This window comes from Natrix helvetica (assembly GCF_964273705.1).
Source record: "Natrix helvetica genome assembly, chromosome: 7".
Classification (NCBI taxonomy): Eukaryota; Metazoa; Chordata; class Lepidosauria; order Squamata; family Natricidae; genus Natrix; species Natrix helvetica.
Window position 1 is genome coordinate 4,242,639 of NC_138558.1, and position 13,009 is coordinate 4,255,647.

A 13,009-nucleotide genomic window follows, 5' to 3' on the forward strand; every position below is an offset into this window, starting at 1 on the left:
TTATGATGTTATCTGATGAGAATCTCTCTCTCTCTCTCATCCAGGTGTGCCAGAAGGCAGGTGAGATCTCCCTGCTGAAGCAACAGCTGAAGGACTCTCAGGCCGACGTGTCCCAAAAGCTGAACGAGATCGTCGGGCTGCGTACCCAACTGAAAGAAGGCAAGGGCTTCCTCCGGGACAAAGAAGAGCAGATCTTGACTCTGAAGGACTCCTACAGCACCAAAAGCGTCAGCCTGGACTTCTGTGAGAACGAGCTGCAGCTCAAGATGGCCGAGGTCCAGATGTTGAGGGAGAAGCTCAGCCAGTGCGAGCTGGAGGTCTCCAACCTGAAGCAGACCTTGGCTCACCTGGGAGGACCCCAGAACCACGTCCCGTCGGAGCTCCCCGAGAAGCTCGCAAGGGACCCCTTGGCCTGCGAGAGCGACGAGGCCAAGGTGAAGCGGCAGAGCGAGGAGAACCTCAACGCCTTGAGAAGAGAAGTGGAGAAGCTCCAGGCGGAATTGAGAACGGAGCGCCAGTTCCGGGAGCAGCAGCTCTTGGACTTTGAGGAGGAACGTTTCACGTGGCAGGAGGAGAAGGAGAAAGTCATCAAGTACCAGAAGCAGCTGCAGTTGAACTATGTGGAGATGTATCAGAAGAACCAACTCCTGGAGCACAAGGTGAACGAGATGGCCAACAAGGCCACCAGTCTCTCCCACCCAGACGAGAAGAAAACATGGACTCCATCCAGACTGGAAAGGATAGAGTCCACAGAGATCTAAGGACCAAGGCCAATTTCGAGTACAATTTGTTTTGTTTTTTTCCAATTATGGTGCCTGTAATTTCAGCTGGAGATCTTTCCAAGTAGAATATGTGACATAACCAGCAGCATAAATCTTTGCACTTGGCCCCCTCAGATATACTTTGGTGCTCTACAAGTTACTTTTATGGGGAGTGGGGTGTGGGAGAGGTGGGGAAACCAACAGGTGTACTTTTGCGTTCCAGGGATGGTTTGACGTCAGGAGTTTTCGCGTGCTGTTGTGTAGGCTTTTAGTTGACCTGGTTTTGGTTATGACTCCCATTAGTCCCATGTACCACAACCTCTGCTCCCTTCTCAAGTTCTTCATGTGACATGCTTCTCCGCGAGCTTGGCTGTTTCCTTGCAGACGTTTCGTGACCCAACTAGGTAACGTCATCAGTGCTGGAAGAGAGTGGGTTTTGTGGAGAGGAGGAGGATTGTGGGCTCCTTAGTGCTCTCTGAGCTTGGTTGCTTCCTTGCAGACGATTCATGACCCAACTAGGTAACATCATCAGTGCTTTGTAGGATAAACAGGCAGGAGGCCAGAAGCACGTCTCCATGAGTACAAACTAGCAATCAGAAGACACGATGAAAACTCCTCCATGTGGACAGACCTAACTATAATTTCAGCGTGGGAAAGTATGACCATCCTAGATCAGGTTAAGTCCATAAATGCTAGAGAATTCCTGGAAGCTGGGCACTCAGACAAATCAGCCATCAACAGACACATAGAGATAAAACAACATTTACAAGCCATTCAAAAGAGACAATCCAAAAGCCCAAAAGGAAACAAAAACACTTCCTCACCAGCAATCATCACCAGATAGGCAGAGATTAAAAGATTAATACTACCGTAATACATCAGTGTACCCCAATCAAGGAGCTACCACTCAAGATAACACTAAACAACAGCCTAATGAAGGAACTATCTGGCATAGACTCCCACCAACGCCAACTTGTATATAAACAGAGAGCAAGCCCCATTCCTTTGTAGCACTGATGGTGGTACCTAGCTGGGTCATGAAACGTCTGCAAGAAAACCACCAAGCTCAGAGAGCATCAAGGACCTCACAGTCCTCCTCCTAGCAGTGGTGATGTTGCCTCGCTAGGTTATGAAACGTCTGCAAGAAAACAACCAAGCTCAGAGACCCCTCATTTCAACCCTGAGCTACCAATATTCTCTTCTATGAGAATAGAAGCTCTGAAGTCATGGCAGGTGGGATTATTCTGAGCCACCTCCCCCTTTGCCCTTCCCTCCCTCTCTCTCTCTCTCTCTCTGTGAAACTCTTATCTTCCATCACTCCAGGAGGAAATAGTGTCCCTCTCAAAGAATGCCACGTTTCTCTGAGAAAACTACAATTCCCAGGGTTCATTGAGAGGAACCCACCCTACCTACCTACTGGGCAGTTTAAAAGTAGTTTTGATTATAGGATACCTCGAAAGGCTTTTTTTAAAAAGCCTGCCAGAAATTAAGGGACATCATTTCAAATCCTTTCAGAGTGATCTTAGGTTCAGAAGCAACCCTGAACCCAACCATCAATGGACAGTGGTGACTGGGTCCTTCTGGCACTGTTACATAACTGTGGGGTACGCTGAGGTCCTCTAGACTGAAGATTGGAGCTAGTGAATTCAGGAAGTTCCTTAGGATCCTCCGGTTGTAGCTCTTGTCCAATCCAGCTCTCTTCTTCCCACATCATGTTCCTGGTTTTTCTGATGGGAGGAGCTTCATTGCAGGTGACGGTTAGTGGATCCAAAATGGGCGTGTCTGCGTTCCACTTACAGACGGGTGGCCTTTCAGATTCTCTGCAGTACTCCTCGCCTTACGACCGCAGCTGAGCCAAAATCTCTGCCGCTTAAGACAGCGGTCAAGCGGGTTTTAACCCCTTCTTCGACGATCTTTCTTGCCACCGTTAAGTGAATCGCTGCAGATGTTAAATTGGTAACCAGGGTGGATTTAAAGTCTATATAAATCACCATTTCAATCACTAGTAAAAAGGCTTGATTTAAATCAACTGTTTTTCGTTGTGAGGGTTGCAGGAGCCGTGGCAGACTTGTGACCACAATTGAGCCTAAAGCTTCCATTGCTAAGCGAGGCCGTTGTTGAGTTTTGCCCTGTTTTGTGATCTTTGACGCCGCCGCTGTTCAGTGAATCGCTGCAGTTGTTAAGTGAACCGTGCAGTCATTAAGCAAATCTGGCTCCTCCCCCTCTCCGAGTTGGCTTGTCAGAAACCAGCTGGGAAGGCTGCAAATTGTGATCACACCACCATGCTTGTTGCCAGGTGCCCAAATTTTGATCAAGTGACTGCAGGGAGACTCTGACGGCCGTAGGCTTGAAAAACTGGTCATAAATCAGTTTTTCCAGTACCATTGTAACTTCGAAATGGTCACTAAAATGAAGGTTGTAAGTCAAGGAGTACCTGTAATCACTGCCCAGCATCTAAAGCCCCTTGGATTTGTGGATTTGTGAGGACTTAGAAAGAAAAGCGACGCTCAGACTTTTAGGCAGAAAATTTCTCTCTTTATCCCACAGAAAAATGATTTTTAACCTACAACCCCCTGCAAAATCACCATCTCTTCTTCCCAAGATGTTAAGTTCTGTGTGTATTTGGATCAACCAAGGTTTCTCTTCTCTCCCTCCTCTCCTCTCCTTTTCCTCCTCCTCTCTTCTTCCTCTTCTCTTCCCTTCCCTTCTCCACTCCTCTTCCTCCTCTCTTCCTGTTCTTCCTGTTCTTCCCCTCCCCTCCTCTTCTGCCTCTCTTTTCTTCTTCCTCTCTTCCCTTCTCCATTCCTCTTCCTCCCCTCTTCTTCCTCTCCTCTCTTCTTCCTCTCCCTCTCTCTTCACTGCTCTTTCCTCTCCCTCCTCTCTTCTTCCTCTTTTCTTCCTCCTCTCCTCCCTCTCTCTTCCCTTCCTTTCTTCTTTCTCTTCTTCTTCCTCTCTTCTTCTCTTCTCTTTACATTTACTTGCTTTCCCTTTCTTTTTTCTTTTCTTTCTTTTTTGTGTTGAGTGACTCAAAAGACCCCGTCAGGTCTTTTCATAAACTGTGACTTACTTGTCTTGCCTGTGCGAAGACATTTATCAGACTTTCTTTTTTAAAAAGGCACTTTTTGGGTACCTCGCCTGGTAAGAGAAAACAAAGAATTATATATATATAAAAGTGAATATATATAATATATCTATACATACGCTGTCTTAGATTTAAAAGAGACGATCTGCTGTCTTTGAATTGAGCGTAGAACCTACCTATCCGAGACCAAGGCAAACCAATGGTTAAATTGCCTGCAAATGGAAATGAATAGAGGTGGCAACGCAAAGAGAAATAATGTCCTGATTAATGCTGCTAAAATTATACAGAAGCAAGTTACTTGGATGTAAATACTCTCCGTATCTGTTTTTGTGATGATTAAAGCAAGAATAGGTGTACAAAGAGAGGGCGGGAAAAGAAAATGTCTGTGATTAACGACTACGTTGTGCAGTAAGAGCAGAAAAACCCGGAACAAAAGTTTTGGATCATAAAAGGGACATCTTTGCCAAATTCTCAATTTTGAGGTTCATATGGTACCAAAGTCATTCCGGATTATTCCAGGATTATAAGAAGTCTTCTTCTTTTCTGTTTAGCTTTTATCTCGGGCTTCATAGAGCTGGAAGGGACCTTGGAGGTCTTCTAGTCCCAGCCCCCTGCTCAGGCAGGAGACCCTATACCCAGTGGTGGGATTCAGCCAGTTCGGGTCGGTTCGGGCGAACTGGTTGTTAAATTGCTGGCTGGCCCTGCCCCTTCCAGGAGTCCCCACACGCCCCGCTTTGGCTCCCAGGAAAGTGCAGGGAGGCCTACTAGGCCCAAAACGGGGTGTGGCCTGGCGCAGCCCCCCCCCCACGGCCCCTTTTTGCTCCCGGGGTGTGTGTGCAGAAGGCCAAGTACTGCCTGTCACACCCCCTGGCCATGCCACCATGGCCACGCTCACCCAGCCGGTCATTAGGGCAGAGAAATGGTTGTTAAATTATTTGAATCCCACCACTGCCTATACCCATGATGGCTAACCTATGGCGCTGGTGCCACTCAGAGCCCTCTTTACGGGCATACCAGCTGTCGGCCCAGCCTAGCCCGACCGTACATTTGTGCACACCTCCCATCGGCCAGCTGGTCTTCATGTCTCTGCTGCAGAGGAGCAGGGGCAGGGCACTTGCATTGCATTTTGGGGTCTTGGGCAGTGCCCCCGCTCCCTGTTTTGGCTTCCAGGTTGGTGCAGGAGGCCTTCCAGGCACAAAAGAAGCGCAGAGGCACTGCGTGAAGTCTCCCCGCGCCCTGTTTTGGGTCTGGAAAGCCCTCTGCACCAACCTGGAAGCCAAAAATGGGCGGGCGGGTGGCTCACATGCGCAGGGGTGGGGGGCACACAGGAGGGTCTGCGGGGGGAGGCACACGGTGACAAAAAGTTTAGCCATCCCTGGCCTATACCATTCCAGATAAATGGCTGTCCAGTGGTGAAGCCCCCACAATGTCTGGTGGCCAGCTGTTCCACTGGTTAATTGTCGTCACCGTTAGGAAGGTTCGCCTGACTTGGTGAAGTGAATCTGGCTTCTGACTTTGCTTGTCAGAAGGTCACAAAAGGGGATGACGCAACCTGAGAACATTGCAACCGTCATAAACACGAGTCAGTGGACAAGGCAAGCATCTGAATTTTGACCCCGTGAGCATGGGGTCATAAGCGTGAAAACTGGTCATCGTTCACTTTTTTTTCCAGGGCCGCTGCAACTTCGGTCACTAAGTGAACCATTGTAAGTCAAGGACTAGCTGCAGCTTGGAAGCAAAATTGCCTTGATGTTCTGTTATGTCTTTTCTTTAGAGCCTCCATCGGTTTTCTCTGCTCTTACTGCGAAATTTTAAGTCGGGCCTCCCGAATCAAAACTGTTAATCCTTTTGTCACATACTCGATACTCGACTGTTGATTTATCTTTATTTTTTTTGAACTATCATTGGGGAAAGTTCGTTCTTCTCAAAAGCGAAGGAGGAAAAAAAAGAGAGAATTAAAAACGCTTTAAAAAAAAAAGAAAATTAAAAAAAAATTCTCTTACTTAGTTTTTGCATTCAGACCTTGTTTGATCGACTTTGTCTTTCTGATTGTTTGCATTTAATAAAAAGAAAGTCATGGGGTTTTTTTTGTATAACAGAGACAACAATTTTTAAAACCCTTGCTTAAACTGATGGCATTTTAAAGACGAAAACAGGTATTGCCTTCTGAGGTTTGGGTGGCTTGTTTTTTTTTGATAATTTAAATATAAATAGATCTAGATATATATAAATATATATTTACAAATATAAATAAATACATACATATATATAAATATATATATTTATTTATATATATATCCACAAAGCTATAGAGAAGTATTGTGTACATACGTTTGTAACATATATAAATATATACAGTCTATATCTACATACATTACATGTGTATTGATCTATCTTATTCTACTGCCCTGCCATGCCCAGATCATTAATGAGACGAGAGAGAGAGCTTCAGCTGTAACTCCAGCAATTGGAGGAACTTTACCTGGTGAACAGCATCAGAAAGGGCGGTTACAAGATCTTCCACTACCCTGCCATGCCATCAATGGAGCAAGGAGGCAATTTGGTTCTTGGAGGGAGCCTGAGCTCCAGCAATGGGGGGGAAGCCTTACCTGGTGAACTTCTGCCTGTCATAAAGTCTTGCACAGGGCCAGAGGGAGAGACACTCACCCCTCAGCTGGTCCAAACGGGTTTGTCCAAATAACCATCAGATAATTAGTATTTTGTATACAATAATTAACACACTCTGATGCTAAGGAGTTCTACTCCCCCTCCCCACCTGAAAAGAACTCTGTTCCAACTGCCAGTTGCTTTATATTAACACGCTCTGATGCTAAGGAGTTAGACATTCTACTCCCCCTCCCCACCTGAAAAGAACTCTGTTCCAACTGCCAGTTGCCTCACATTCCGTTACCTCAGTTCAAACTGGCAGACGTTCCACTCCTTCACTCAGGAGCTGTCTGGGGCTCCATACAGTACTAAATGTCAGTACCTCACCAAAAAGTCTACGCCTTCTACCTATGGAACTGCTTCCGGACTCAAGGCAGCGGGAGCAATATTCCTTTACGTGTTTCAATGACCGACCACCACTGAGCCAACGGATTGTGAACCGAATTTCTCCTGCATAGCCCGATCTCATAGTTTCGTTGCGAAACACGGGTATCCAGCTAGTAATTATATAGCAGGACTTTCAGTCGGTTATTCAAACAGAAGAGAGGAAGCATCATTAATAAGAACAGATGAGTAATAGACTCTTCAATGCACTTATTCCGGGAACTTGTCACAGACCAATTAAGGCCTTTGCTAAACAGCAGATTGAATTAATGAGCTTGTCATCCATTTCCACATTATTTTAGTCACGCCTCTTTACTAGAGTCTTTATTGAAACATCTTACAGGTCAACCTGCTCCTTGTCAATTTGTTTTTAAGAATGGTGGGTTGTTGTTTTTAAGTTCGTAAATTATTGAACTAAAAGTCAACAGTTCCTAGACGCCAGAATAGCTTTCAGCTAATTAGATTGTAATTCGAGTTAAAAAAACACACACAAAAAATGATATTTATTATCATTTATTAAAGGAATTTTGTCCCACCGATTCAGGCATCCAAATGTAAACCTGGATTGTAAAAGTAGAATGTTTGTTCTGGATAAACCACTGAAAAAAGTGATTTATTCGGGTTATCTATTAGCTTAGCCTTCCTCAGTCTGCCTCTCTGCTATAAGAACAGAAAACTTTGGGGGGGAAAGTCCATTTCGGAATCATTTTTAAGATGTGCTTTGATTTTCACGTACCATTTGCAGGATGTCCAACAGGAAAAGCCCACCCCCACCCCGTATTTCTAGTGGGTTTTACCTGGTGAATGCTCTCCTCATCCGGTATACAGGTAATCCTCGACTTATGACCACAGTTGAGCCCCAAACTTCTGTTGCTAAGTGAGACACGTGTGTGAAGTGACTTTCCTTGCCACCGTTGTGAAGTGAAGCATTGCATTTGTTAAGTTAGTAACCCGGTTGTTAAGCGAATTGGCCTCCGCCCGTTGACTTTGCTGGTTGGGAGGTCACGTGACCTTAGGACAAAGCAACAGTCCTAAGTACATGCCAGTTGCCAAGCGTCTGAATTTTGATCACGTGATCGTGGGAAGGCTGCAAAATTTCCAACTGTGAAAAACGGCCGTAAGTCACTTGATCCAGTGCTGTTGTAACTTTGAACGGTCACTAAGCGAACTCTCGTAAGTCGTGGAGTACCCATATGCTAAGGGCAGAGACGTTCTGGTGGAAATATATGTCAACAGCAAGACACACAATCATATTCATACCATATTAATTTGTAAGGTTTGAGAATACGTTGAGACCCATAAAAGTTTGAGAATACATCCAAAGTCACAACGAGCCAAAAATGAGATTTAAACAGAGGCTTAAATAATAATCAGAGTTTAATCTTTGCAGAGAAGGTGCAGCTCCTTTTTATAGAGTTAGAAACGACATAAAATTACATTCTGGCTTCTTTGATTTGTTTATCCTCTATCCTCTGGACAGGATAAGAGCCGGGAAGACAAACTTATGCCATGAGTGCCAGGGGTGGCACAAAGGCCTCTATGTGGGCACGAGAGCTGGTGCCAGCTGCCCTTCTGGTTTCTGGCATTTGGTCTTCGAGAGCGCCAGAGGGCCGGAAAATCGCCTTAAAAAACGGCCATTTGGGGGCCATTTTTAGTTGGTTGTTTGGCCATTTTCTGGCTGTTTTCAGGGTTGGTTTTCAGGTCATTTTCATGCTAAAAATGGCCTGAAAACAGCCTGGAAAATGGACTGAAAATGGCCACAAAACCAGCCCAAAATGGCCATAAATCCGCTCGTTTTTCAGGCCATTTTTAAATGTCATTTTTCAGCCCAAAACCCAGCAAAAAACAGGCCTGCGCATGCCGCCCAGCTGGTCTTTGGGGCTCCGGCACATGAATTCGCGCACATGGACGCATGTGAATTCCGGTTTGGGCACTTGGTGCCAAAAAGGTTCACCATCACTGGGATAGGATATCTTAATGATCCCCTTCAGCTATCTCCTTCTCTCTCTCAATTGATCACTTTGCTTACAATGCAATGCAATACAATACAATAGCAGAGTTGGAAGGGACCTTGGAGGTCTTCTAGTCCAACCCCCTGCCTAGGCAGGAAACCCTATGCAGTTTCAGACAAATGGCTATCCAGCATCTTCTTAAAGACTTCCAGTGTTGGGGCATTCACTGGAGGCAACTTCTGTTCCACTGATTAATTGTTCTAACTGTCAGGAAATTTCTCCTCAGTTCTAAGTTGCTTCTCTCCTTGCTTAGTTTCTACCCATTGCTTCTTGTTCTGCCCTCAGGTGCCTTGGAGAATAGTTTGACTCCCTCTTCTTTGTGGCAACCCCTGAGATATTGGAAGACTGCTATCATGTCTACCCTAATCCTTCTTTTCATTAAATGAGACATTCCCAGTTCCTGCAACCGTTCTTCATATGTTTTAGCCTCCAGTCCCCTAATCCTCTTTGTTGCTCTTCTCTGCACTCTTCCTAGAGTCTTCTCATGGGACATGAGAGCTTCTCATGGGACATCAAAAGGTGTCAGTTTTACAGCTCCTGTCCCTGGATAGTTCTATGCCCATAGATTGCAGATGGATAAGACTTCAAATGGCAAGGATCACGTTTTGACATTTGCCAGATATTTTACAGACCCTAATAACAGCGCCAACAAGTTTGCATCCTTTATTACTATTCCCCTTCAAATTCAAGGAAAACCGCTCCAAACTCGATTGCAGAAAATACAACTTCAGCAACAGAGCGGTCAACGCCGGGAATGCTCTACCTGACTCCGTTGTTACTTCCTCAAACCCTCAAACAACTTCAACCTCAAACTGTCTACCGTGGACCTCACCCCATTCCTCAGAGGTCCGGAAAGAGGCCGTGCATAAGCGCACCAGCATGCCTACCAATAATGGTATTCTATTCTCTTCACTACTGGTTCATTAGCGAGAGTGCGCGCATACAAAGAAGGTCCATAATGACGACAGGGTGGGCAGGCGGAGCCTTGTGCCACCGCCACTACCACTTTGCATGAACTGGGGCGATCTGGCAGCATACCACCTCTGGTGTCTACCGTCCCTGTCCTACTATCCCCATTTATTTGTACTCCTTTTGTTCATGTCCATGTTCATACTTACACTGCGATCCTGTTATATCTTTGACAAACTAATGAATAGTTTAGTTTACTTTATTGTCATCGCATCTTGTACAACGAAATTAAATGCGCCCTTCAGTGTACAATGACAGTGCAGGCTGTGGTGGTTAAGGAATCATGTGCAGTCCTTAAGCACAACATCAGGTGGCGGTTGGTTTCCTCATTGACTTGACTTATTGGAAGATGGCAGTGAAGATCCCAAGTGGGGGTGATGTGACTGTGGGAAGCTGTGACCATTGTGACTGCGTAACTTCCCCCATCATGCTCCTGTGACTGTGGGGACACTGCGATAGCCACAACTTAAAGATCCAGCCATAAGTCTTCTTGTTGAGCACTGTTGTAACTTCAAATGGTTGCTGAACAAGACGTGACTAAGTGAGGACTACCTGTAGTCAAAAGTCCCTCCCTGTCTTTCATGGGTGACAAAGCATAACGATACACCATTATATATCACCATTTCAGCTCAATAAATGGCACTCTTTCATACAATGAAAGAGTATAAATGACCTTTATACTTAGGTCATATTTAAGACACAAAACGTTTTTGAGTGTTATGCAAATCCATTAAATACATCCAGGGCAGAGACGAAACAGATATTTGTACTGGGTTAACGGTTGGCCTGATGACCAATAATTTCGGATTTGAACTTGCGGGTGATGCCGAAATGAGTCAAGACGGTAAGAATCCATTGCAATTGTAAAGTAACTCTCCAAATTTCTTTGTAACTGTTAAGGAAGAATAACGAAAACCGAGTGAATAAAAGATCTTGAAAGGACAAAGCCAGGTGAAATCTAAGAAGGAAAACAGTCCTGGAGAGACGGATGCATTGCGTCCCCAGATCTCTCAATGTTCGAATCAATTTTAAGATGTTTGGACACTTTTTAATGTTGGAAGAAATGTCCTTCTGGGTTCAGTTCCAAGTGGGGGGGAAAAGACACTGGAAAACACGGAGGCTGCTTGGAAAGATGGTTTAACGGTGGACAGGACCACGTGGCTTGAGTTCCTGAACAGAAAAGGGGAATCACATGTTTCCAGATGTTGGGTGAAGAATAAGAGAGAGAAAAGGGGCTTGTTGAAAGTTCCTGGGTTTTTTATACTCTCTGCTCGGTCCCACCTCCTGTGTAAGAAATGTATTCTGATTGGTTGTCAGACTCCCAGGGGCGGTGTGGTCTTAGCTAACTCCATAGGTTGTGTGTCTTTTGAGTCCCAAGCTTGGTTGAGCATTGCTTCTTCCCAGTCGCTCTGTGGTGAGATGGGTAAAGGGCTAATACTATCATGCCTTTAATCCCATTATCCTGGAGCTGAAGGGGGAGTCCTTTGTTATGTAGAATAGACCGACACAGGCATTTTAATGGTCCATTGACAAAGGTGGGGGTAGCTATGAAGAGTGAGTCTGCTTCCTGCCTAAAAACATGTTTCTCCATTTCTCATCCAGGGAAATATAATATTGTGCCTTTTCAATATTTCCTAGGATATTTCATTTTTTCTAGGAGAGGGGTGGGTTTTAACTTCCTACATTAAGAAAGGTAGGCTTAGAGATGGGAAGGCCTGGGGAAAAAACCCAAAAAAATTGGGGTGAAAAAAACCCAGGGTTTTTTTTTTGGGGGGGGGGACTCAATTATGGCCGTACGTTGAGGACTCACTGCATTGGAATTTAGCATTTAACAGAATAACAAGAGTTGGAAGGGGCCTTGGAGGTCTTCTAGTCCAACCCCCTGCTCAAACTGAGAACCTTAGACCATTTCAGACAGTAGGAAGTTAGCACCCACCCCTCTCCTAGAAAAAATGAAATATCCTAGGAAATATGAAAAAAGGCAGACTATTATATTTCCCTGGATAAGAAATGGAGAAACATGTTAGGCAGGAAACAGACTCACTCTTAATAGCCCCACCTTTGTCAATGGGCCATTAAAATGCCTGAGCCAGTCTATTCTACATAACAAAGGTAGGGTTAGTCTGCAACACAAACTCACCACATGGCATCTGGGAACTCAACCAAGCTCGGGACTCAAAAGACACACAACCTACAAAGTTAGCTAAGACCCCTCCCCCCGCCTCCCGGCAGTCTGACAACCAATCAGAATACATTTCTTACACAGGAACAGGAAACTGAGAGGTGGGGCCGAACAGAGAGCAAGCCCCTTTTTCTCTCTTTTTCTTCTTCACCCAACATCTAGAAGCAAATGGTCCCCCTTTTCTGTTCTCCTTGATTAGTTTCCCTCCATTGCTTCTTGTCCTGCCATATGCTTTGGAGAATGAGACTTGGAAGGGACCTTGGAGGTCTTCTAGTCCTACTCAAGCAGGAGGCCGTATACAATTGCCGACAAATAGTTAGCCTATCTCTCCTTAAAAACTTCCAGTGTTGGGAGCATTCACGACTTCTTGTGGCAAGTTGTTCCACTGATTAATTGTTCTCACTGTCAGGAAGTTTCTCCTTAGTTCTAGGTTGCTTCTCTCCTTGATTCGTTATGCAATCACAAGCAGGTATGTATTTGGACTTTAAGAGGGCCGATTTCAATACATTTAGAGAGAGTTTGGGAAGGATTCCATGGATGAGAATTCCTGCAGGGCAAAACAAGCCAAGAAGCTAGGGAAACTTTGAAACATGAGATTATAAAAGCCTAGTCTAGCATAACGTAATTTTCAAACATGGAAAGTGAACGGAGTGTTACATGATCCTCTTAGATTAACTCTCAAGTGATTCTGGATCTGCACGATGGCAGATAAATCTGACTTAATCAGATTTAGTCAGTAAATGCCACTGAATTCCAAAGGGCTCCAGGCTAGGATTCCACTTGTTATTTCTATAGCCACAAATTTAACAATACTTTAAAAAGATTAGACCAGATATCGTGACTATCTTCTGAACAAACATGTCTAGAATTATTAGACTCTAAGCCGATTTAATTCTTGCTCATGCTGAAAATTAGCTGTACAGCTTACTTTCTTGCTAGAATTCCCCCGTTT

General features: G+C 44.9%; 1 protein-coding gene across 4 annotated transcripts in view; it reads left to right on the top strand.

Moving 5' to 3' along the window:
* Positions 1-5,975, top strand: part of LZTS3 (leucine zipper tumor suppressor family member 3) — a 35,713-nt gene extending 29,738 nt beyond the window's left edge. For 3 of the 4 annotated variants that reach the window (XM_081960386.1, XM_081960388.1, XM_081960387.1), the window contains one exon: positions 45-5,975. In XM_081960386.1, the coding sequence (XP_081816512.1) occupies positions 45-761 (717 nt within the window). In that variant the 3' untranslated portion in view covers positions 762-5,975. The remainder of the gene's footprint in view (positions 1-44) is intronic. The other variant, XR_014175987.1, reaches the window with a different exon arrangement.
* The last annotated feature ends 7,034 nt before the right edge of the window (positions 5,976-13,009 follow it).